Source organism: Spodoptera frugiperda, chromosome 21 (genome assembly GCF_023101765.2).
Source record: "Spodoptera frugiperda isolate SF20-4 chromosome 21, AGI-APGP_CSIRO_Sfru_2.0, whole genome shotgun sequence".
In the NCBI taxonomy this organism is placed as follows: domain Eukaryota; kingdom Metazoa; phylum Arthropoda; class Insecta; order Lepidoptera; family Noctuidae; genus Spodoptera; species Spodoptera frugiperda.
This window is the reverse complement of record NC_064232.1, coordinates 143,640-170,740: the sequence shown is the minus strand read 5'-3', so window position 1 is coordinate 170,740 and position 27,101 is coordinate 143,640. Positions and strand designations below refer to the sequence as shown.

The following is a 27,101-nucleotide window of genomic DNA, read 5'->3' as shown; positions in this document are numbered from 1 at the left end:
TCCCCCTCCCCCCAATGACCTCGTGCTCACGTGTCGTCGGTCTCGTGTCCCCTGAACTTGCTTCCCAGTAAACGAGCCGCCCGTGTATTGACTCGGCACATATTTGTCCGCACGTTACAATGAATGTGTCAACTCTCGTGGTATTGCGTCATCTGGTATTGGTATCAGTCAGTGGTTACCAACCGGTGGTCTGCAGAAGACAAAAATGGATCGCGAAAAACATTACACAAGACTCTCCCTGCTCTGTCCAGTAAATACCTAGGTTACAAAAAAATTACTTATATTAATAGAGACACATGATTTTTAATCAGATTTTGTAACGAAATCAGAAATTCTAATAACAATAGTGGTCCCTAACTAAATTTTTTTTGTCTTTTTTATTCTTTTTTACTAAAAAACCTTGCCCCACAGTAGGTTTTTCTCCCGTGTCGTGGGTGCGTTTACAAACATACAAGTTCACATGCACATGACACCCAGACCCGAAACAACAATTTGTGGACCACACAAAGAGTTGTTCCGTGCGGAAATCGGACCCGCTACACGTTGCGCGGCAGCCAATTGCCCAGCCACCGCACCAACCGTGCAGTCAGACCAATAATAATGATATAAAAATAGTCCATGACCAGGAAAAGGTTGGGACCCCCTGGTATAAGTAACGCAGTAATGCTTTATTGTTACTTAGAGTACATCATTCGTTCATCAGTAAAAATTTGGGAGAGCCATGCTTCGGTACGGATGTGCCGGCTCGACCGGAGCGATACCACGGTACGGCCTCATATGAAACTGGCGTGAAACAACACTGGCGTTTCCCTCACTGATTGGGATTGGGGTTGCCGTAGGTCAGAGGCCTAAAGCTCCAGACCAGACTACATTAATTTAGTTGTCCTCAAGGTTATTTTCTTTTTCTATCTCTTTAACTAAATATTGGTGTTACATTGTTCTCACATAGTTGAACAATCGGAACAATTTAAGTAATTTAACCAAGTATTGTGTTGTGAATCTGATTGAAGAGATTTTTGCTCGTTCTTCTCCATTGAGAGGGTGAGGTTCAAAAGTGCCTTCCCGGTCTATTTGAAATAAATAATTTTTGACTTTGTCTTTTTAAAATTGTCTTTTTAAAACTCTTGAAGGGCAGTAATCTAAACCCTGTGTGGTACCTGAGGGGCTACAACTTAGATGGTCTTATCATATTGGTGATAAGTGGGCCTTACATGGTATATAAGTGCACCTCTGTCTGTCTAATCGTTCAGGACATGAGTTCTCACTATTCTCAGAACACTAACCAACTAATAAGTACATGACATACCTAAATACTTATTTACCTTGTCTAGCTAAGTGCTTAGAGTTCAAAATTCGCTAAAAAAGTTGTTAATGTGTCTCTCTAGTCGGGTCGGTGCGAGTAAACATTACTCGAGTACTTTATTGTTGTTTATACCTATCGTAGCTATTTGTTAATGTCGTGTAGTCTGTCACACGTGATTGTGTGGTCCTCCACGTGTATTTCCCAATTACCTTATTTTTTTATGGAACATCGCCGGTAATCGAGCAGACGTATCACCTGATGGTAAGCAATCGCCGCCGCCCATGGACACTTGAAACACCAGAGGCGTTACAAGTGCGTTGCTGGCCTTTTGGGGGTTAGGAATTTATGGGCTGTTGGGGAATCGGGGATTGGGAAGATTGAGAAGGGGGAATTGGGCCTCCGGTAACCTCACTCATACAATGAAACACAACGCACGGTGTTTCATAAAAAAATCTTGCAAAATTAATTATTTTATAACCTAACGGGCGAAGTTAATAAATAATTTATCTCGATCCAAAATCGCAGCGTAAGCGAGGTACCTTACCTAGGTCATACGTGATTACTAGCATACCTACATGTCTACCTAGGAGTGCGTTCAACCGATCAGCTGTGTGATGTGTAAACATTTGTGTTTGAACACAAATAATTAAATATTTAGAGTAATGTTTGTTGTTTAATATTGTTTTTTACATATTACATTTTATGTTATACTAACGGTCCCAGTTTTATACGAGCATTAATTCATTCATATTACCTCGGTGAACTTTCCAACTGATGTGGACATATACTTATAATAATGTTTATTTTGCTAGCAGCCCATCGAAAGTAATATACTATATTTTTTTTAAGTCAGGCAATAGCCCTAGCCAGGCTAACACCTAAGTCTGTAAAATACTATGCTGAAAACGCATCAAAATCGGTTCACCCAAACATGAGATAATTGCGCACAAACATACATAATATGTACCTATAGGTCAAAATGAGAACTAATTTTTTTTTGAAGTCGGTTAAAAATTAAATCTAACTCAGATGGAATCGAATCTTGTTCTTTGCTTGTCAGATTTTTAAATCTTTTGAAGACTTTAACTTTAGATGTTCGTTCATATCACAACCGACAGCTATGCCATGAGGTGCTCTGCAATTAAATAAATCTCTGTACCTACACGATAATTATTTATTAACCTGTCGCGAGCTTAAAAACGCCATAGACTCGCGAATTAATTTACCGATCATGACAAACTACCATTGAAAAGAGCATCGAACGATCATCATAAAACTAAATAAATAAATACACACACAGCTGTATACACTCAGGTACCCAACAGCTAGTTCTTAAATATTAGTTTAGGTCTCAAGTAGACACCTAGGTCCATGCTAATGACCTGTGCCGCCTAGTATTGACACTACATCCTCGACTGGACAGGTAGCAGTTACTTAAATAGTGTACTTAATTATAATAAGTACCTATATTATTTACATCGTCACGCCTTTTATCCCCGAAGGGGTAGACAGAGGTGCACAATACGGCACGTAATGCCGCTGTACAATGTACACCCACTTTTCACCATTTGTGTTATAAGTCCCATGTAAAAGGGGGTGTCCGCCTATTGCCAAAATACTGGGCACAATTCCAGACTCCGTGCTACTACTGAGAAATTTTCGAAAACCTGTACCTATATCTATATTACACTGTAATTTCCGATGTCCAAACCGCTTGCCGAGTGTGGACTTGGGGATATTATTAAACCCCTCTTATGTAGAGGAGGCTCATAGTCCAGCAGTTGAATTTTAGTGTATGAGAGCCTAGCTTCGGTACTGCTGGGCCAGCTCGGCCGGAGTGATACAATCTACCCTTAAAATCCTAACATCCTAATTTGGGGGAAAGGCCAGTAACGCACTTGTAACGCCTCTGGTATTTCGAATGTGTCGGGGCGGCGGCGATTGCTTACCATCAGGTACCGCTCGTTTACCGGTTTATTCCAATTAAAAATGATTGAAGGGATCGGGATGAAATTTGGAACAGGGGTAGATTATGGTCTGGAATAACACATAAGCCGCTGGGGGAAGCTAGTCACTCATATTATGTTTATCTGGATAATATATTATGTTTATTAATGGTGTTTGGGAGCCGCCAAACTAAGTTTGAAGTTCTACTTATAAAAAGTAACAATTAAATTTTTCCATCGTTACTCACGCCTAGGTACACAAGTACTACCTAGATACATAGATCTAAACCTCGAGCCCGAGGCTACAGACAAACAGACAAACAAACACAATATTCCGTAATTATGGAAACTTAGTGTCCATTATAACATAACACATGTTTAACCAACAAACACGTTGTTTGTCGTTCAATACACACCTCGGCATCTGTTTACTCTTGCAATAATTGTTGCCTTCGAACGGGCAACTCCGCAGTATTCTCTAGTATATATAGATATAAGAAATTAACAAGTTTTTGTGGGAAATATTATAGTTTAGAGTGACGTGACGTCACTTGTGTTTCCGGTCACGAAACGTGATCGCTACGTGACATACATCACACCTTGTGTTTAATTTTAGCAGTTCTATGTTATTCTGTAATTGTCAAGTCGAGACATTCGATGATTTCGAAGTGAGCTTGATCGCATTCTCGCCAGTAATTTATCGAAATTATTTTCAAAACCAATGACATGGCGGACCGCATTCGAGTTCACTTCGATCTTTCAAATTGAAAGTTACAGAATAGCCTCACTGGTCCTACATATCAGGAGCTGCGGATTACCTAGCGGGTTTACCGGGGCTCCGGCTCGAAAAGCAGGAGTAGGAACGGGGTGGTTTTTAGTCAGTAAGAGTTTGACACTCCCTCTCGCCTCACCTAAGGCGCGGTAGAAATAAACGCGGGGACGATTAGGTTACGTGACGTTGCTACGTCTGCGCACGCTGGTCATGATGAAGTATCTCTGTAACTTGAAAGTAGTAAAATTTTTCCCCATTCTATGTCTAGTCCTATAAATTAATGATTCACCATTATGTACCTATATTACTAGTGACACTTGGAGGCTAAACTCTCAGCTCAAAGTCAGCTAGAGTCGAGGGTGTGTGACTGAACAAACGATGCGTTGGTTTCAAGTGCTTGGCAAATATGTTGGCAGTGTACCTGCGGTGCGGGCTGTGGGTATTTTCATTACAATGTCTATATGTACATAGATATTTTGAGAGGTTGCTACTCTAAAAACTAAGTGTGGGAAAGCCACGGTTCGGCACGAATGGGCCGGCTCGACCGGAGTGATACCACGGCACATGAAACAACCACAGCGTTGTGTTTCGTTGTGTGAGTGACGTTACCGAAGACCCAATTACCCCCTTCCTAAGCCCCGATTCCCCAACAACTTACACCTTAAATTCCTAACCCCTAAAAGGCCGGCAAAGCACTTGTGACGCCTCTGGTGATTCGGGTGTCCATGGGCGGCGTCGATTGTTTACCATCAGGTGATCCGTCTGCTCGTTTACCGACTTATACCATAAAAAAATATTATTAGGCATTACCAAAAATTAACATCAAAACATTCCATATCCATAACGGGTTGCCATAACCTCCTCGCTTGGCAAGCACATTAAAGAACATGTATTAAAAGGTCCAGTTTTATCAGAGAGCGCTGCTACCCAGTCTCTATTAAACTGTCTTTAGTCGGGTATAGGACACCCACTGGAAGAGTGAAGTGGTGACAATTCTAGTCATAACGTGATGTTTTATAGCCTACAGCCTTCCTCGATAAATGCCCTACCCAACACAAAAATAATTATTTAAATCGGACCAGTAGTTCCAGAGATAAGCGCGTTCAAACAAAGAAACAAACTCTTCAGCTTTATATAGTAGAGATTTGTTGAATAATGAATTTTAACAATGTATTGTTTGTGTTTCCCAGTCGCGATGGTGCCGCGCCCGGTGTCGCCGAGTCCCGCGGAGCCGTTGGTGCCGCGGTTCTACGCGGGCCGCTCCATCCTCATCACCGGGGCCACTGGCTTCATGGGGAAGGTGGGTTGAACTATAGTGCTTATTTATAGTTCTACGCGGGCCGCTCCATCCTCATCACCGGGGCCACTGGCTTCATGGGGAAGGTGGGTTGAGCTATAGTGCTTATTTATAGTTCTACGCGGGCCGCTCCATCCTCATCACCGGGGCCACTGGCTTCATGGGGAAGGTGGGTTGAACTATAGTGCTTATTTATAGTTCTACGCGGGCCGCTCCATCCTCATCACCGGGGCCACTGGCTTCATGGGGAAGGTGGGTTGAACTGCAGCTTTTTTTCATTAGTACATAATTGTACCTAGGTAGTATCGCATTGTACAGTAACTGGTGTTACACCGTGGGGCTCCGGAGCAGGTCCATTAACAGGACCCAGTGCCCCTTACAGGTGTTGAGGGTGGCCACCTGGGTCAGTGAGGTAAAATTCTCACAATCCCTAGTCTTTCATCTCCACAAAGCTAGGTGGCTTTTCCCTCCGTCATCAATAAAAAAAGTCGCGTGACTATCTCCGGCTACCGTAAGTGCGGGTCTGCAGACGGTGAGCAAGGGTAGCTCGCCGTACGACCAGAACCAGACCCGTGCGTACGCCAAAGAGCCATCAGACCACCACAGATGGGGCCCAGTAGGGCTGATGCCTGATCCGGAGCTGCGGACTACCTAGCGGGCCTACCGGGGCTCCGGCTCTAAAGGCACGAGTAGGAACGGGGTGGTTTTTAGTCAATAACAGTCTGACACTCCTTCTCGCCTCACCCACGGCGGGAGAGGAAATTGAATGATTTAACCACTTCAAAAAAAAAGAAACAAAAATATATTTATTAAACGCCGTGGTGGTCACCGGTGACCGACGTTAGCGGAGGATTTGCCTTCAACAGTTTTCTATTGGCAGTCAAAGAATTAATTAACTTCTTCCCTGCTACAGGTGCTAGTAGAGCGCATACTAGCGACGTGCCCCGACGTCGGCCGCCTGCACCTGCTGATGCGCGACAAGAAGGGACACTCGCCGCAGAAGAGACTCGCTCAGCTCAAGCAGTCACAGGTAAGTGGCGTGATGATATTTTATATGTACAGCAGATGAAGTTATACTAGGCTGTAAGGGATTTTTAACTTTATTTCAAAGTTGTTAAGGTTTGAAAAGGGTTGCAAGTATGCCAAGGGAAAGGGATCGATATAGTGATTTTTCGGTTTTCCAAAACTCAGTCTGAAATTGTATCGATTTGTGGCATATATAATATGGCACATATATCGAGCTCAGTGATGTGCTATTGGAGAGGCCTTTGTCCAGCAGTGGACGAGAACAAGCTGATGATGATGATGTTGTGACATATAAAACGAAGTCAGTTTTCACTGTCTGTCCATATGTATGCTCAGAGTTTTACAACATTTTTCAAATACGTAGAGTGATTCAAGAGGATGGTTTATTTGTATACACCCGCAGCTGGTTCTAAATAAAATATTGAAGTTTAAAGTGTTTAATTTTAGCCTATAATATTTTCCATATTCGCCTGCAGGTGTTCGACAAGGTGCGCGCGCGCAACCACCGCCAGCTGGACAAGCTGTGCGTGGTGTCGGGAGACGTGTCCAAGCCGCAGCTGGGGATGGATGCTGACTCCATCGCGCAGCTTCGAGAGGTACGTACTTTTATAGTATTGATCGGCTAACGAGTAGATGGAAGGGAAGTGGAAACTATCGTTTTTTTCTTCACCTCTAATAACATCTTCTGATTTATTTCGTTGCGGGATCCAAGACAGTCATTCATGTCCCTGGGACGTCGGACTTCAGTGTTCCGGTGTTTGCATGGTTGTATCTACTGTAGATCCTGGTGTACAGGAGTTGCAGCGGTATGGGAGGTTTTGGCGGGGTTGTTCCATTAATAAACTAGCAGACGGATTACCTGATGGTAAGCAAATACCCGCAACACTAGAGGAGTTACAAGTACATACATTGCCTTTAGACCTTCGTTGACTCATAAGCAAGCGTATTTACACTAAACTTTCGATAGACATACCGTATCTTTACCATTACCTGCTGTGTAACGCGTTCGATTCCCGCGTCAGCGTTGGCCTACGCATTTTACCATCATTGTAAGTTGCGTAACTCACCGATTAAGAAGTCGATCACCCGAGCCGCGGGTCGTGGGTTCGTGGCCCGCGGGCCATCGGTTGTGTACTTAACCTTGGCGTTATATGCAACATGACATGATATTTATGCAATACTAGAGTATATGTATACATACATATGTATACTATAGATGATGGCCGCGACTTCACTCGCGTGGATTATGGACTGTGTGACTAATGAAAGTAGCCTAAGATACTGCTTAGTATATCAGCTTCTTGCCAATAAATAAGTCGCGGTAAAATCAGTTCAATCAATCATAAATTGGGATTATTTCAATATTACATAGAGACACTCCAGTTTTATTTACATGTATAGATAGGAAAGGTATTTTCTACTTATTAATATCATAAAGAAAGATTTGTTTGGTTATAAAAAAAAATCCTTTTTAAAGTGGGTTTAGTGTAATGAAACTTTCTGTTTCGGCGTAGCATAACTTTCAAATTAACATTTCCCGACTTAAGGAAAGTCTCGATAGTGTACTTTATGAACAATCTGAACAATAAATGTAACCTACACTTCATACCCAATTTCTCAGAAAAGTAAACTTTACAATGGTAAAAGCTTTACTTTACATTAAAATTTTGGTAATTTTGGTCCAGTAACAGCTGTATCGAAGTCAGACAGAGCCGCGGGCAACAGCCAACTAGCATCATTATTATAATTTGGCCCTTTGGGTGCTCCATGGTGTCTCAAACTGCCCACAGCACGGAGAATGTAAGGCCCTGGCCGCGATAGCCCCCGAGAATTAAATATACTGGCAGTATACGCCATGCCCTTAGCCTACTAAAGCCCTTCGAAATTAAAAAGCAATGTTACAAGATGTTATAATCTGTGGCATGACGAAATGGTTCGCGCCATCTTGTTTGGAATTTGACATTTTAATGTTTTAGAATGCGTTTTGTTGACAAATACGAGTGTTTTTAATTTTATAGTGAAATCATTATTTTTTATTATAAATAGCTTTTGCCCGCGACTTCGTTCGCGTGGAATAGTGACTTCCGGCAAATTTTTGTTTTTAACCACATAGTTCCCGATCTCGCGGGATCTCTTCAAAAATGAGATGTGGAAGATATTCCAGGGAACTCTTCAAAAATCAACATAATGAGCTCTGCGTTTGAATTTAATAGATGTATACTCACTTAGGGCATTGAAAAAATAGTTTAAAAACGGACTTAAACTAACTTAAAACTAAAGAAAGCTACGAATTACGAATTTATAACAATTAAAAAAGAAACTATATTACAACCTATCCTCTATGCTATAATAACCAAGCTTAAACTAAATAATTTAAAAGAAACGACTTAAATCTAATCTAATTAATTTATAAATTAGACTTACAATTTTATTAAAAAAACTAACTACAGTAACTACTAATAATCGATATCAAACTAAACCTACGTTAAATAGTTTAACCAAAAAACCAGGAAAACCCAACAAATAAACTTATTAATTGACAAATACAACGAAACCAATTTAGAATATACGAAACAGCAGGACCACTACAGACAAATAATCATACGACTGATAATACACTTTTTCTACGATAGTACCGAAGCGCTCGGCCGATACCCAACCAAATGAATGTAACGAAACCATAGCGCGATCTATTTCGATCCCAACGCCATCTATCGAGGATAAAGACAACTTGGATTATTTATTTATACTCCGTTCGGGCATTTTCTTTGTACTAAAAGTTTAATTATATTGATATTATTTTTTTCATACCTTTTTACTATTTATTTACTTTTTTTCGATGAATTAAAACAATAACATGAACCGAAGTCGTGTAACGATCGACATAGAATTATCTATACTCCGTTAGAGCATTTTCTTTGTACTAAATGTTTTATTATATTGATATTATTTTTTTCATACCTTTTTACTATTTATTTACTTTTTTTCGATGAATTAAAACAATAACATGAACCGAAGTCGTGTAACGATCGACATAGAATTATTTATAAATAATTTATTTCTTATTTTTATTTTTTGATTTTTGAAATAAAAATATATCTATGTCCTTTCTAAGGTTCTAAACTATATCTGTACCAAATTTCAACCAAATCCGTCAAATAGTTGCGGAGATTAATGGTATAAGCATAGAATGTTCGACGTGATTCTTTAATTTGACATAACTTTTTTATTTATGAACCGATTGACATGAAACAAACACTAAATGTAAATTTAAGCATCCCACAATATATTCGTGAAAACCGCATCCAACTCGGATCAGCCGTTTCTGAGATTAGCGCGCACAGACGAACAGACAAACAGACAAACAGACAAACAGACAAACAGACAAACAGACAAAAAAAAAGTTAATTACATTTTTGGGTTCGACATCGACATAACAATAACCCCTGCTATTTTTTTTATTTTTATTTTCAATGTACAGACAGCACTTTTCTACGATTTTATTATATGTATAGATATAGATAAGCGCTTTGTTTGATGTAAATAGGGATGATGACGAGGTATGGAAGTTAAAAATCTATTTAGATCGTCAGTTAGCTAACGAAAAAATATTAGACACGTAGGGCAAGTGACCCGGTTGTGGCCATCGACCCCTTTGTGGCCACTTGGGCCTTCAAATATTTATAACTAAGGCATGGACAAATAAATTACTCTGTGATGTACAGTATTTAAAATATTGAATATTGGAGACACTGATACCGTTGGCAGCTTTGATGTGTCAAACTTCACTTCGATGCAATAAGTCATTCTTTTTAGTTGAGGGTGAAATTGTTAAGATCTTAACAAAAAGGCTAAGGCGAGCGGGTGAGGATTTGGTTTTCATTTTTTTAATCTTTGCTTATTGTTTGGATGTTTATGTTAATACTACATGAAGAATATATTGTCTAAGTGGAACTAAAGTTATTTTGTCGCCATATGTTTCTGAAGTGGGATTATTAGAAGGTGGCCACTAATGGAGACAAAATTATGAATTTCTCCATCTTTGGCCACACGGCTGGCCAAAACTTTTGTACATAAACGCCCCACTTCTAGTCATTTATCGTAATTTATTTATTATTTTTCCTTGGCTTTATATATCAACAAATACATATTTTTCATTTTCAGAGATGCAATAAATTGCCTTCACACAAAGGGAGGTCAGTTTACTTTGCAGCTTTTACCAACGTCATATAAATGTTGATCTCTTTATTTGTAAGTTAAATTCAAGTGAAGTAATAATATTTCATATTTTCCAGACTAAATGAAAACCATTGTTTCTATAATGTCAAATTTAATTAATAAATTTTGATAACTTTTATTGTATTTTTTGATGGCCAGAACTGGCACACGACCGTGGCCAGAAATGGCACGAATCTGGCCAAAAATGGCACAAACTCCCTTTTTTTTTCTTTTTTATACAGTTATTTTTCTATTGGACGTTCTTTAAAAAAAGGATTTTCTTAGGCAAGATTAATACATGTTAAATGACTTTTTACAAGAAATATGTTCATGATAACAAAAACTATAAGTTAAGAAAGCCTCAAAGTCGACAAAATTCTTAAAGTGGCCACAACCGGGTCACTTGCGATACCTACCTATTTTTTTATCTATACTTATAATAAATCTGTAGAGAGGTCAATTCTGTACATGAAATATATTTCCAAAATAACTATCAGCGGGTGATTAGTAATCGATACTGACGCCAAAAATGCAATCAGAAAAATTTTTGTCTGTCTGTCTGTCTGTCTGTCTGTCTGTCTGTCTGTATGTTCTTTATAGAAACAAAAACTACTCGACAGATTTCAACGAAACTTGGTACAATTGTTCTTCATACTCCTGGGCAGGTTATAGTATACTTTTCATCACGCTAGGATCAATAGGAGCAGAGCAGTGAAGGGAAATGTTGGGAAAACCGGAGAACTTACTCCATTTTTGAAGCTTCCGTCGCGTGTGCAGCCTTAATGGTTAAAGCTACACAGAAATCATGTATGACGAAAATGTTCTCCTTAAAATTGTTAAAAAAATATTCTACGACAGCAAATATCTATCTTTTATGGTTGACTCACAATAACATGTATAACTCCCGATAGCTTAGCAGTTCGAAGCTTTCAGATTATATTTGTCTACCTATTCTTACGTTTATGACACTCATTCATCCCTAATTAAAAAATGTTAACATTATTACCTATTAAATAAAAAAAATCATAGAAATCGGTACAGAAACACCAAATACATGAATTACGCTTAGTTTCTATTAAGTAGGTAAAGGCGTAGGTACTTTTATTAATTATAGATCGATACTAAACCGGAATATGTGATTTTTTTTTGTCTGTCTGTCTGTCTGTATGTTCAGGCATCACGTGAAAACTAACGGTTCGATTTCGATGAAACTTGGTATAATTATACCTTATTATCCTGGGCTTAAAATAGGATACTTTTAATCCTGGAAAAATACGTAGAAAAAAAAATAATTTTTCACTTTTATACTGCAGAACGCAAGAACAACAGCAGTAGACGGATACCGTTAATTATTTTAGGCCTCGCCGTATTTGGCTTCAATAGATATTTATAAAATATCATTGTTAGAGTTACTCAAAATGGAGAAATATAACATCCACGCGAAGACCGACTTCCACGCGGACGGAGTCGCGGGCGGAAGCTAGTGTTGTCATATAAAATAACAATAGGTACTTAGATTAAACGATGGGAGCAAATACGTCATTTATACGTATAAAACGTACCTAGAAGTGACGTCACGCGATAATTCAAATCGATCGAAAGTACTTATTTGTTTCCGTAAGAAAATAAAACATACGTGTGTAATGTTTTAAAAATAATGAATAAGTAATAAAAATTAGTCATCTACCCTATTATAAAATACGTACGTAACTTTATGCTTAGGTATTAAGTAGCTTAGGTAAGTATTTCTAAAATGCAAAATTGCAAGTTCTCAAATACACAGATATCTAAATTTACTAGAAGTGACACTTATAGGTAAGCGTCTACAGGCCCCGCATCGCAGGCATCGTACGCATTCCGTATGACGTCATCAGTACGCATCGCATGTAGGCATTGCCGATGATGCGGTCCGTACGATGCGGATCAGTGGACGCAGTTGTATGAGTTTCTATACAAGACAAACTAAAATGTGTTGCGTGCGATGCGTACTATGCGGGCCTGTGGACGCGTACCTTATGATTTAGGAGACTTTGTTTTTCTTTACCGTAGTCGTCCTACTGCAGGGCAAAGAACTTAGGAGACTTTTCTTCATAAAAACCAATGTATCTTGCATACACACAAATAAATGATTTGATTTGATTTGACACGTTATAAAACACGTGACTATTTAGTATCCTTGTGTTTTTCAATCAATAACCGCTAATTCAAGAGACGCTTGAGTAGCAAAAACCTAGGTATATAAGATTTATTATAATTTCAGTTTCAAGTAGGTAAACACTAAACAGTGGTCACTGTCAGTTTATACTAACACAGTATGAAGGATATAATAATATTATGATATACTGATACTGAGCAATACTGACATTATAAAGTTAATAAAGACCTTGTTTGTTTGGATTGGTTGAATGGGCCGGCTCGACCGGAGTGATACTACGGCCGAGCTCTACACAAACGTGAAACAACGCTGGCGTTGTGTGAGTGAGGTTACTGGAGGCCCAATTACCCCCTTCCCAATCCCCGATTCTTCAACTACCCTTAAATTCCTAACCCCCAAAAGGCCAGCAACGACTTGTAACACCTCTGGTGATTCAAAATTCCAAGGGCGGCGGCGATTGCTTACTATAAAAAAATTAAACAAAATTGAACTCTCTAATCTGTTCTTAGTTAGAATTAAACTTTTATTTTTGTGTTTGAATAGTCAATTATTAACGAAGGCTATAGGATAATATGAAAGAAAGCCAGTAAGTGAAGCCGCGATATAGTAGCTAGTATTAAACAAATATGAAATTGTCCACGCATGATTGTATCCCGCGTAATCTAGACACACGGCAGTGTGTCCGCCAAGTTCGAGCAAAAAACCGACACACCGGCCGTGGGTTATATTACACGAACCATTTCGGGCCAAGTTCGACCCACCTATAACTCAAAATCTATTTTATCTACGCATATGAAATTTCTAGTATCTGTCGAGATCTACTTACTTATCTAAAATACAAAATTTCATTAATGTACCTATTGTAGGTCTTGAGATATTGACGTCAGAAAATCGCTATTTTTACTATACACTCACTGACTGACTCACTCATCAAAAACCTAGACCACTTCCAATGGTCGTATTGACTTGAAATTTGGCATGGAGGTAGGTCTTTAGGTCAAGGTAAAGGAAAAAATCTGAAAATGGCCAAGTGTGAGTCGGTTTTAAAAATAATGAAGGTGTAAATTCATACCCCTAAGGAACTAAAACAAAAAAATTATCTATATCTTCCAATGGTCGTACCGACCTAAAATTCGTTACGAAGGTTTGTATTTAGTCAAAGTAAAGTAAAATAAGAAAAAAAGAAAATAAACCTTACAAAAATAAATGAAATCCCACCCAAAACATAAATGTTAAAGGGTGCCAAGTTCGATAATATTGGAATGCTTCGCCTATAAAAGAAGTGAGATCTAAATAAGTACCAAGTTCCATACACAGACCTCAGTTAAAAATGATATAACTTGGCAAGTTTTAATAGAAAATTATATACTTGACTCATTGCGTTTAGTAGGTTTATAACAAAGTGTGTGAAAACTTGCCAACTTGTTATATCATTTTTAACTGAGGTCTGTGTATGGAACTTGGTACTTATTTAGATCTCACTTCTTTTATAGGCGAAGCATTCCAATATTATCGAACTTGGCACCCTTTAACATTTATGTTTTGGGTGGGATATAATTTCGCAACACTTGTAACTCGTACGATCTGCGTTCGGCGGCGCATGCGCTGCAATTACCAATAATTGTGATGATTGGCAGCCGCGCACTGCGCTCAGTTACCACATTTGATGCATTGCGACACATCCAGTAGTTTTGTATCTTTGTATTCTCAATTATTAATATTATTATAACTAAAGAGGAAATAATTGTTGTTTATTTTAATTTGAAATTACTAGACTGATTAGAAAATGTATTTTACTATTGGCAACATTAAGTTAAACCAAGCCTTTTTGTGGGGGAAAATCATCCAATGACTTCTCTCGCCTTGGACGAGGCGAGAGGAAGTGTCAGACTCTTACTGACTAAAAACCACCCCGTTCCTACTCCTGCTTTAAGCCGGAGCCCCGGTTGTTGTAATAATTTACAGATAACAAAATATATTATGTATAACTAGTAACACCTTCTATCTGAAGTAATGTGTAACTGCCTGCATTCAGTTGTCATTTGTTTTTAAAAATAAAATTCAGTCGTTAACCGAAAGTGTCTGCGTCATTATTTAATAGGTTATGGGCAATCAGTTTCCCGTGTTTTTTAGTTAAAAAACTGCAAACTTTCGTGAAATATGGCTGTAAACTATATTCAGAGTGTACCGAAATTGAAAGGCAGGGAGAATTATGATGAATGGAGCTTTGCGGCAGAAAATTTGTTGGTGCTCGAAGGCATGGTGCATTACATCAAACCAATAGCCGGCATCGAATTAAAACCTGCAGACGACGCAAAAACAAAGGCAAAGTTGATTTTAACTATAGACCCTGGATTGTACGTGCATATTAGAGAAACAAACAACTCGCAAGAACTATGGAACAAACTAAAGAACATGTTTGATGATTCCGGTTTTTCGAGGAAAATAACATTGTTGCGTCATTTGATCTCCATACGACAAGAAAACTGCGATTCAATGACTGCATATGTCACGCAAGTTGTTGAGACGGCGCAAAGATTAAAGGGCACAGGATTTACAATTACAGATGAGTGGTTAGGATCATTATTACTAGCCGGTTTGCCAGATAAATTTTCTCCAATGATAATGGCCATAGAACACTCTGGAATTAAGATTACCACAGATGCAATAAAATCAAAATTAATTGATATGGAGGTTCCAACAATGACCGAAACGGAAAGTGGCGCTGCATTCGCCGTTAAAAGAACGAACAAGACGCCAAATAACAAAAATGGCGGCAATATGTCGTCCGCGTCCAAGTCCAAAGTGACAGGAGTAACCTGCTACAAGTGTAAACAAACCGGCCATTTTCGAAACCAGTGTCCATTATTGCAGAAAAATAAGCAATCTAACGCTTTTAGTGTGGTATTTCTTAATGGAAAATATAGTAAAAGTGAATGGTACGTAGACTCGGGCGCAAGTGCACATATGACTGCAAATAAAGAGTGGATAAACAATGCAAATTTCCATCCATGTTTATCAGAGATCACCGTTGCAAACAATATGAAAGTGCCAGTGTTGTGTTCCGGAGACGTATTGATAACGACTGATCGTAAATACGATATCACAATTAAAGATGTACTGTGCGTGCCAAGCTTGACGACAAATCTATTGTCAGTGAGTCAACTTATCAAGAATGGAAACAGTGTTGTTTTCGACGATAATAATTGTTACATTCGCAACAAAATGAATAAGTTAGTTGCTACTGCAGAGTCAATTAACGGTGTTTATAAATTAAAAACGAATGAGACAGAATGCATGTTAGCAGCACCTGCAGTTGCTAGTGCAGAGCTTTGGCACAGGAGGCTCGGACATATTAATAGATGTGATATGGAAAAAATGAAGAATGGCATTGTGGACGGATTGTCATATCCCACTACCAGTAACATGTTGAAGGAAAAATGTGTGACCTGTTGCGAGGGCAAACAGACAAGACTACCATTTTCACATGTTGGTGAAAGAAGTAATGCAACCTTAGAGATAGTTCATGCTGATCTATGCGGTCCCATGGAAACAAAATCTATAGGTGGTGCGCAATATTTTCTTTTATTTGTGGATGACTTCAGTCGCATGAATTATATTTATTTTTTGAAACACAAAAATCAAGTATATAAGCAATTCAAAGATTTTAAAGCTATGGTGGAGAACCAGCAAAATAGAAAAATTAAAGTTTTGCGTACAGATAATGGTGGTGAATTTTGTAGTGGTGAAATGGAAAAGTATTTGACACAAGAAGGAATAATTCATCAGAAAACCGTTGCATACACACCTGAACAAAATGGTATATGTGAGAGAGCCAATAGAACTATTGTAGAAAAGGCTAGATGCTTGCTTTTTGATGCAAAACTAGAAAAGAAGTTCTGGGCAGAAGCATCTAATACAGCAGTTTACTTGAAAAATAGGTCAGTTACTTCGAGTTTGGATAATATTACTCCTTATGAAGCGTGGTATGGAAAGAAGCCAGATATGAGTCATATTCGCCTTTTCGGCAGTCCAGTAATGATTCATATTCCCAAGGAAAGAAGATTGAAATGGGACAGAAAAGCCGAGCAATATATTCTTATGGGTTTTTCAGAAAACATTAAAGGCTATCGAGTATATGATCCTAGAACAAATAATGTGACTGTCAAAAGGGATATTACAGTGTTGGAAGGAAAAACATATAAAGAATGCAAGGAAAATGATGCTATTTGGATACAAGAAGAACAAGGGATAGAAAACACTCAAGTACCAGTTGCACAAGTTGACACATTACAGACAGATCTAGAGAACAGAGATTCAGTGGGGGAATCTACAGTAAGGGAATCTCTGAATACCTCTAGCTCTCCTTGTTACTCAGATCCTGATAGTGATGCTGGTGATGATACCATGGTCCCATCCAACAATGTGATGGTGAATAAGGGGGGAACTACGACAAATACTCATAGTATGGTAGACATACGCAGTAAGAGAATACGGAAAGCCCCTGAACGTTATGGTTTCAGTAACATGTGTGCCTATGATAATACACCTAAGACAGAGCAGATCGACTTCTCAGAAGCGCTGACTGGACCAGAAGCTGACAGTTGGAAGCTGGCCATGCGTGAGGAGCTGCAGTCATTTGAATATAATGATGCATGGGAGCTAGTTGATGTCCCAAGTGGTGTTTCTATAGTGCAGTGTAAGTGGGTGTTAAACAAAAAGCTAGATGTGAATGACAAAGTGCGTTATCGTGCCAGACTTGTAGCAAAAGGTTTTACACAACGACCAGGTATTGATTATTCTGACATTTTTTCTCCTGTTGTGAAGCATTCTACACTGAGAATGTTGTTTGCCCTCAGTGTACAATGGGAAATGGATATAACACATTTAGATGTAACAACAGCTTTTTTAAATGGTCATTTAAAGGAAGATATTTATATGTCTATACCTGAAGGGTTTGTAAAGGAAAGTAATGGCAAAGTATTGAAACTTAAAAAGGCTGTTTACGGGTTAAAACAATCCTCATTGGTATGGTATGAAAAAGTACGAGATTGTTTATGTAATTTAGGTTTTACAAATAGTAAATATGAACCCTGTTTGTTTACTCAAAATTCTGATAAAGTTAAAGTCATTGTAGCAGTGTATGTTGATGATTTTCTGATTTTTTCAAATTGCACTAGAAAGACAGAGGAATTAAAATCATCATTAGCTTCAGAATTTAAATTAAAAGATCTAGGTTTTGTGAAACGTTATTTGGGTATGAGAATTAATGTTAACAAGGAGTGTAATACTATAACTGTGGACCAAAGTCATTACATAGAACAATTGTTAAATAAATTCAATATGTCTGAATGTAAAACTGTTGATACCCCAATAGAGTGTAAATTGGATATAAAACAATCTGAAAAATGTGCAAAGGATATTCCTTATCAAAAACTAATAGGCAGTCTTATGTATTTGGCTGTGTTAACAAGACCTGACATTGCATATTCTATAAGTTATCTTAGTCAGTTTAATAATTGTTATAATGAAAACCATTACCATTATGCCAAGAGAGTTTTGAAATATTTACAAAAGACTAAAGATTATTGTTTAATTTATAGGAAAGAATATACTGAATTGAAGGGTTTTGTTGATGCAGATTGGGCCAGTGACAGTCTGGACCGGAAGTCTTATACTGGTTACTGTTTTACCATGTGTGGGTCTGTGATCTCATGGCAAAGCAGGAAACAGAAGACAGTCTCCCTCTCTAGTACAGAGGCTGAATATGTGGCACTGTCTGAAGCTGCAAGAGAGGCAGTATACTTGAGTAATTTACTAGGTGAACTTACAGGAAATGTAAATGTAATAACATTGTTTTGTGACAATCAAAGTGCCCTAAAGCTTGCAATTAGTCAGCAGTCACATAATAGAACAAAACATATTGATGTTCGTCATCATTACGTTAGAGATGCTATTAAAAATAAGTTAATTAGAATTCAGTATGTTTCTACTCAGGATATGCCAGCAGACTTGCTAACCAAAGGTTTATCATCTTGTAAACATTATAAATTTGTAAAAATGTTGGGCATTATGTCAAACTGATGTTTCTGGGATTCTTTGTATATTTTGTTAAGTGGGGGTGTTGTAATAATTTACAGATAACAAAATATATTATGTATAACTAGTAACACCTTCTATCTGAAGTAATGTGTAACTGCCTGCATTCAGTTGTCATTTGTTTTTAAAAATAAAATTCAGTCGTTAACCGAAAGTGTCTGCGTCATTATTTAATACCGGTAACCTGCTACGTTGTTCGCAGCTCAGCTCCGGATAGTTAAACCAAGTCTATTTCAATGATTGGCAAACTTATTTGTCAGTGTCATAGGCTATATTTTCATCGCGGCAGGCCTATTGTATTTAAGATTAATCTTCTTAGTTCACAGACGATACATGCAGATAATTGATTTGCGAAATATTATGTAGTAGTTACAATGATTTCTGTAGGCCGTGGGCTGTATGGCCCTCACATCGCGTGGGAAGTAATAGGCCTATGATGAAAATAGCTTTTTTAACTAAGATAAAATCTCTTTTTACTTAAAAAAATCGCGACGTTTTTGTGATGCGAATTTTTGATGATTAAGCATTACCTATTCCCCTACTTCGTAGGTAATTTTTATTTAAACGTACCCCGGACCAGTTATTTTAATTTGAGAATATAAAGAAGTTAAATAAACATTGACTCTAATCTGCATAAAGTGGTTCACAAATACGCACGATGCGACGCTTAGTCAATGAAAGCAATTGCTATCACAATAGTTCTTCATTATCGCGTAGGTAATTTAAAAATAAAATATCTAAAGTATCTACTAGTCTTCCGATAATGTGAGCGCCTCACTGCTAACAGCTGATCATGCGAAAGAACGCGCTCGCGAAATAATAATTGTTGTTTTATTATTGTGATAAAAATAAAACTAATAAGTATACGATGAAAGTTTCTTTGAGAAAGTTGTGTGTAATCATGAGTACAATCACGTGTATAAATATCGTTCACTAATTATCTGTCACCCTATCTCCTCACCAGGTGTCCATCGTGTTCCACTCGGCCGCGACGCTGAAGTTCGACGAGCCGCTGCCGGTGGCCATCGACCAGAACGTGCGCTCCGTGCAGCGACTGCTGGACATCTGTGACCAGTTACCCAACATGCAGGTAACAATATACATATATAATACATAGTAGCTCACTGTATTGGTACAGTACTGAGACTAGATGAGAGGAACTTTGATTCAATTCATCATATCAATAACAAGGGCCTCCTCTGTCCTCTACATAAGTGGGTTTCCCAAAGCCACACAATATATTATAGTTAGTTAGTTACTAATTAAAAGCGAATTTGAAAATGTAAGAAAAGAAAAAAGCTACGTATTTTTATACAATCTTTCAGATGTAGGTACATAAAAAAATTAGGTTCCCCTATATGTGGTATCATGTAATCCTTTTTTCCTTACATGCTTTGAGTCGTAGCGTGTGGACGTCTCTCGGCTGATGATGATGAAGAAGGCTAGACTCCATATCTTAACAATTTAATTTCGAATGTTTCAAATATATATTTTGATATTTTTTTTGTATACTAGTGTCCTTTACTGTAGAGCTTTTTTATATGTTTGATTTACAAATAGATTCATTTGGGATTTAGGTAATTTTTTCCTGGTGAAGTGGGCGAATTTGAAGGTAGAGTAAGTGCTAGCAATATTTTAGGTAACTGCTGACTGTGAAGGTAAACCAGGTGATTTAGAACTTAGCTATGGTAATTAGTAACTAGGAGTTAGACAGCTGGCCGCTTACTGAGACAAGGCCGCGTTTCACACAAACTTTCATTATTTCAATTAAAATCGTTCAAGTTCAAAGCTACCAGGTGCTAGAGACTTCTTAATTATGGAGAAGTAAAACTTGAAACGTCCTGAAAATGAATGTGTGCATTTAATTACTGCACGGTGTGGTGTGGTAGCTAGGCAACCGACTGCCATGCAGCGTGTAGGGTTCGATTCTTGCACGGAGTAACTCTTTGTGTGATCCATAAACTGTTGTTTTATGTCTGGGTGTCAAGGGTATGCGAACTTGTATGTTTATAAGCGCACCCACGACACAGTAGAAAATCTAAAAGTAGGGCAACATAAAAAAAAATTACGTCTATTTTAGAATTTTTGACCAAGCACTCGAAGATCTCGATGTGTTTTCTCAATGCTCAAACCTTCTTGTGAGAAGAGGCCTTTGGTCAGCAGTGGACACTTATAGGCTGTTGATGTGTGTGATCACCAACATAACATTTTTTTTTTATGAAACACGCCGGTAAACGAGCACACGTATCACCTGATGGTAAGCAATCGCCGCCGCCCATGGACACTTGAAACACCAGAGGCGTTACAAGTGCGTTGCCGGCTTTTTGGGGGTTAGGAATTTAAGGGTTGTTGTTCGGGAATCGGGGATTGGGAAGATTGGGAAGGGGGAATTAGGCCTCCGGTAACCTCACTCACACAACGCAAGCTTTGTTTCACGTCGGTTTTCTGCTCGGCCGTGGTATCACTCCGGTCGAGCCGGCCCAGCAGTGCCGAAGCATGGCTCTCCCACACTTAAATATGTTCCTCTCCAGGCCTTCATCCACGTATCGACAGCATACAGCAACGCGGAGCTGGCGGTGGTGGAGGAGCGCGTGTACCCGGCGCCGGTGCCGCTGGCGCAGGCCTGCACCCTCGCCGAGACCCTGCCCGGAGACCTGCTGGGGCAGATCAACACGCAGTCAGTATACCAGGGGCCTTAGTCTGCTATTACAATTGTGTCAGAATGGTCGATCACTGAGCAGTGCGAGAGGGACGGAGCTATACATAGCTATACATAGCTCCGTCTCTCTTGCACTGATCAGTGATCGACCATTCTGCTTATTGCTTATCTTACTCGATGTTTGTGGACTGGAGCTTGTTTGCTACTGAGTAATGTTAAAGTTAAGGCGTCTTTTGGAGAATGAGGTAAATCAGCTGATGGTAAGCAATCAGCGCCCCCCGTGGTATTACGCGTGTGCTATTGGTATTATAGCGATTAGCAAAGGAGTGCATTACCGATCCCTTGGGGATTTGGAGACTGAAGATAGAAGAGTTAGCCTTTCAAAACATTACTCACACGTTGCAATATAATAAATGACACAAGCTTGTAAATGATTTTTTGTTTCTCCAAGTTGTTGTTCTCAAGCATTGCGATAAACCTCTACTCAAGTGTATCGCGCATAACTTCTTCCTATCCCTTTGGGACGAAGGTATACCTCCATGTATGTATGTAGCTATATTAATCGTATTGTCCACAGGTATATCTCCCCGAAGCCCAACACGTACACGTTCACGAAGGCGCTGGCGGAGACGGTGGTGCAGGAGCACGGGAACCGAGGGTACCCCGTCGCCATCTTCAGACCTTCCATCGGTTAGTTCATTGATAATACTTATTTTTTAGATAAATAATAAGAGAACTGTTTCGCTAGTCGAGTGTGAGAGCCTAAACAAAAGGTACAACACTTAATAATCAAATCCAAAATCTATTGGATTTTAAATCATCGTCTGCATGGTTGGCATGGTAGCTGCCGTGGAACGTGTAGCGGTTTTGATTCCCGCACGGAGCAACTCTTTGTGTGATCCACAAATTGTTGTTCCGGGTTTAGGTGTCATGTGTATGTGAACTTGGGCACGATGGCTGGGCAACGTGTAGCGAGTTCGATTCCCACACAGAGCAACTCTTTGTGTGAACCACAAAATGTTGTTTCGGGTCTGGGTGTCATGTGTATGTGAACTTGTATGTTTGTAAACGCACACACGATACAGGAGAAAATCGTGGTGTGGGGTGACGTTTATTGCTCAATTTTTGCTACTTCAGTTTACATGTAACCTGTACCTTTGGGAAAATACGTTTACTTACCTACATGTTATGATGCGCTATTTTGTAATCCTCTAAACTCTCTGAAGTCACAAACTTAACCTAACCTAACCTAAACAACACAAAAAATATTATCAAAAACGTCATTGTATTCTATTCTTCCCCAGTAATCTCATCCCTCCGGCACCCGTTCCCCGGGTGGATCGAGAACCTGAACGGCCCCAGCGGCGTGGTGGTGGCGGCGGGCAAGGGGCTGCTGCACGTGTTCTGCTGCCGGTCCGCCGCGCGCGCAGACATGCTGCCTGTGGACATGGCCATCGACACGCTGCTCTGTGTCGCCTGGGAGACTGCTGTAGACCGGTTAGTAGACAAATGTAATTGGTTTTTGAGTGGAAGTTTGTGGTCAATGTAAAAAATGGAAGACTGCACGGTTGGCGCGGTGGCTGGGTGCCGTGCAACGGGTAGCGGGTTCGATTCCCGTACGAAGCAACTCTTTGTGTGATCCACAAATTGCCGTTTCTGGTCTGGGTGTCATGTGTATGTGAAACTGTGTGTTTCTAAACGCACCCACGACACAGGAGAAAATCCCAGTGGGGGGCAATGATTTTTAAAAAAAAAATTGTGAGTAATCCAAGGCTTTTTGATACAGCTGCGGACTACCTAGCGGGTTTACCGGGGCTCTGGCTCGAAAAGCAGGAGTAGGAACGGAGTGGTGTTTAGTCAGTAAGAGTCTGACACTCCCTCTTGCCTCACCCAAGGCGGGAGAAGTCATTGGATGATTTTCCCTTCTCAAAAAAAAAAGGCTTTTTGATACAGACACAGATCGGAAATATTATTATGTAATCGATCCTTATTCATCCTTAACCCATATTCGGCTAGGTCCTCTCCGATAACATATTTAGGTATAACTGATTACGATCTTCAGCTCTTCATATTTAACAACTACCGCCCAGGTGGTCAATTGGCGTTGAGCCTTACATGAGATGACATATTTTAATTCTCAAAACTACCGAAAAAAAACAAACATACATAACTTCACGCCTATCGCCCATGGGGGTAGCCAGAGACAATGCACCGCCAATTGTTACGACTCTTACATAGACCTCTTTCGCTTCATCAACAGTCATCAGTCATGCATGCTAGTTTGTCGTCGAAAAAAATAGGTGAAAAAAATATTATTACATTCAACAATGTATTTTTTTACCTTTCACATCTTATTTCCGTTAATGTATAAATCATTCTCTATCAATTCCATTTACAAACTTATCAAGCTAATTCAGAAAAGAAAAATAGATAATTCATTCGTAGACACCACCTACTACCTAGTTAACAACACGAGTGACTAACAGCAATTAAAATAAAAGTTAATGTTCAGAGAGACATTTCATTTGGGCAGGAAATTACAACCCAACCATATTTGGTGCCACGACTCTGTAGGTACAGCTTACACTGTCTATTGTCTTGCGGACAGTTTGTGAAGAGTTGAAGGCTGCCATTACAATGATAATTAAAGAAACACCGGAACATTAATTTGATGCTCTAATAAAATATAAAATATAAATATCAATATGGCGCGCGAACTGTGTCGCTTCTTGTATCGACCGCGTTTGTAGGTAGTTCCGTGTCATGTTTCCGCGAGTGAATCATGCGATGGCGGGAATATTTGGTCTGTTTTTTTTTATTATTATTAGAACTTGAGACGGGATATTTACCATGTTTATTTATTTCGGAATAAACATGGTACAATATCAGAAACTCATCGAAATAAATAAACATGGTAAATATCCCGTGTCAAGTTCTAATAATAGTGTTAGTGACCATGTCAGTTTAAAAACTTATGTTTTTTTATTGTAAAACCCGGCTAACTTCGCCATCAATGATGTTCCCTGTTTTCCTGCTTTTCTCTTGAATTTTTTCCTGAATTTTCTTTGCTATAAACCTCACGGAGCCCGAGACCTTTCCAACGAATGCAATACCGTGGAAATCGGTTCGTGCGTTCTGGAGTTATAGCGTCAGGAAGGAAAACCCGACTTATTTTTATATTATAGAAGATTTTAGTGGCTCATTTAGTCGTGTCATGGATGGACCTATCTAAAGTATAATAGAGATGAAGACGGGGTATGAATATTAAAAATTTTGACTTTGACTTTGAATTAGTCATCTACCTTATTATGTAGCTCATGGTCGAAATAGTTCTAAATCATCGATAGATACTGGGTTCGATTCCTTAATAAAAGATGTGTTGCCGACATTTTATCATTAAAAAGGAGTAGATATATTCATCTTTTGGAACTTTAAAGGTCGTTTCGTTTCGGAAATGCTACTATATAATATATAGGAGGTTGACTAATATACTTATATGTAACAAATAAATCAGCTCGATTAGTTAACTATTACCTAACTAGGTGAGTCTGGTATTTGGCACTGAATGCTTTCCGAATTCGGGTGAAGTAGGAAATAATAAGCATTCATGTTTCTTTTTTGGCTTTTCCGAAAAATATCTTAGTAATAGCATGGCGTCAGAAATTGTGCCTGTAATTTTTTTTATGGTGTAAGTCTAAACGAGCCGACGGATCACACGACGATAAACAATCGCTGCCACACATGGACACCCGAAACATTAGGGATGTTAAAAGTGCGTTACCGGCCTTTTTGGGGGTTTGGAACCTCACTAACACAACGAAATACAACGGAAGCGTTGTTTCACACCAATTTTCTGTGAAGCCGTGGTATCACTGTGGTCCAGCAGGCCTGCCACTCGCACACTTAAATACATCTGACTTGCAATAAAACTGATAAAAAATTGATGTAGTTATTTGTTAAGTAACTACTTACTGAATTACCAACATTATAAGTAGGTACCTAAGTACATTTCTGCCTATACCTACTTTTTTTGAGGGGGGAAAATCATCCAATGAGTTCTCTCACCTTGGGCGAGGCGAGAGGGAGTGTCAGACTCTTACTGACTAAATACCACCACGTTCCTACTCCTGCCTTTCAAGCCGAAGCCCCGGTAAACCGCTAGGTAGTCCGCAGCTCCGGATCAAGCATCAGCCCTACTGGGCCTCATCTGTGGTGGTCTGATGGCTCTTTGAAGCCGTGCTTATCATATCCCCTAAGAAACATATCACATTATAAAAAAATGTCGATATATTACAATTTCCAGCCCTGAGTCAGTCCGCGTGTACAACTGCAGCACGTGCGAGAACCCGACGACGTGGCGGCAGTTCGAGGCGGCGCTGCGCCACCACCTGCGCGGACACCCGCTCGACAACGCCTTCTGGTACCCCTGCGGGTTCACCGTCGAGAACAAGTAAGGGAAACATCGACAGTTTTTATGGTATAGGGCGGTAAACGAGCAGACGAATCACCTGGTGGTAGGCATTAACGGTGAGTGTGCTGGGGAATTGTACAATTTGATTGCCCCTTTCATGGAACCACAAGACAATCGGCGAAACACCACCGCATTATGGTAGAGATCCCACCCGCGCGCACGAAGCGCTTCGATTGATTAATTGGTTAGTTCATTGGACTGATTGGTTAGTTCATTGGAGCTGGTCAATCAAAGCGCCTAACACGGTCTTGTTTCGATCTCGTTTTGCGTAAAACAAACTCGTTCTAAGCCCTCTCTAATCTTCTATGAAATATATAAAACTGTGCCCTACGTGCGCATTTCAATACTGTTTTCAATGTCATTTTTATGTAGGCCCTCATCCTCATACACTTTGAAAGTTCACAGCGTGCTAAAATAAATTGTCTTATTACAGATTGACACAGAAGACGCTAGAGGCAGTGCTGCAGACCGCTCCTCTACATGTCGCGGAGTATATCTCAAAGATTCTGGGAATAAAAACTAAGTGAGTTCACGTCTTAAGACAGAATTATAAAATTGTTAGTAATTCTGCGTTGAAAGAAACGAAGACATAAAAGTTGTCACAGTAAAGAATTTCTACCAAAATGGTAGTTTTGCGCAAAGATTGTTAACATTTCAAATTCTGTTTACTATTTCAAATAGTGTTTGAACACTAAAATATTTTCAGTCTAGTTTTTCAAGAGTTTAAATAATGTCTTACTTTCAGATTGAGTCTCATAACAGTGAGTCAACGTCTCGTTGCTATGAACGACGTGTTAAGATTCTTCTCAGTGCGTGAGTGGCACTTTGTGACCGACAATGTGCGCAAACTACACGCCAGGCTGACGCCGCAAGATGCTGCCATCTACAACTTGGATCCACAAACTATCAAGTAAGAAACAATATTTCAGAATCTCAAGTAACATAATTACTCCTGCACGGTTAAAACTCTGCTACTGTCTAAGGGTGTTACCATACCTATCGATCGACATCGGTCGACATTAATCGATTGGTGTGGTAGCTTTAATTGATCGACGGATACCGGTCGACTGCCAATCGTCGTATGCCGGTCGATGGCATCATGACGTGCCATCGATCGATTGCCGGTCGATGGCATCGGTCGACGTAGATTGATTA

The 27,101-nt window shown here is 39.3% G+C and overlaps 1 protein-coding gene across 4 annotated transcripts in view; it reads left to right on the top strand.

Annotated features, from left to right (window-relative positions):
• LOC118280434 (putative fatty acyl-CoA reductase CG5065) overlaps window positions 1-27,101 on the top strand; it is a 33,793-nt gene that overhangs the window by 4,929 nt on the left and 1,763 nt on the right. Inside the window, exons 2-11 of one of the 4 annotated variants that reach the window (XM_035600465.2) lie at window positions 5,212-5,321; window positions 6,232-6,348; window positions 6,821-6,940; window positions 19,781-19,906; window positions 21,348-21,493; window positions 22,053-22,165; window positions 22,780-22,972; window positions 25,779-25,925; window positions 26,380-26,469; window positions 26,692-26,856. In XM_035600465.2, coding sequence (XP_035456358.2) covers window positions 5,217-5,321; window positions 6,232-6,348; window positions 6,821-6,940; window positions 19,781-19,906; window positions 21,348-21,493; window positions 22,053-22,165; window positions 22,780-22,972; window positions 25,779-25,925; window positions 26,380-26,469; window positions 26,692-26,856 — 1,322 coding nt within the window. In that variant the 5' untranslated portion in view covers window positions 5,212-5,216. The other 3 variants (XM_050702248.1, XM_050702250.1, XM_050702249.1) reach the window with 3 other exon arrangements.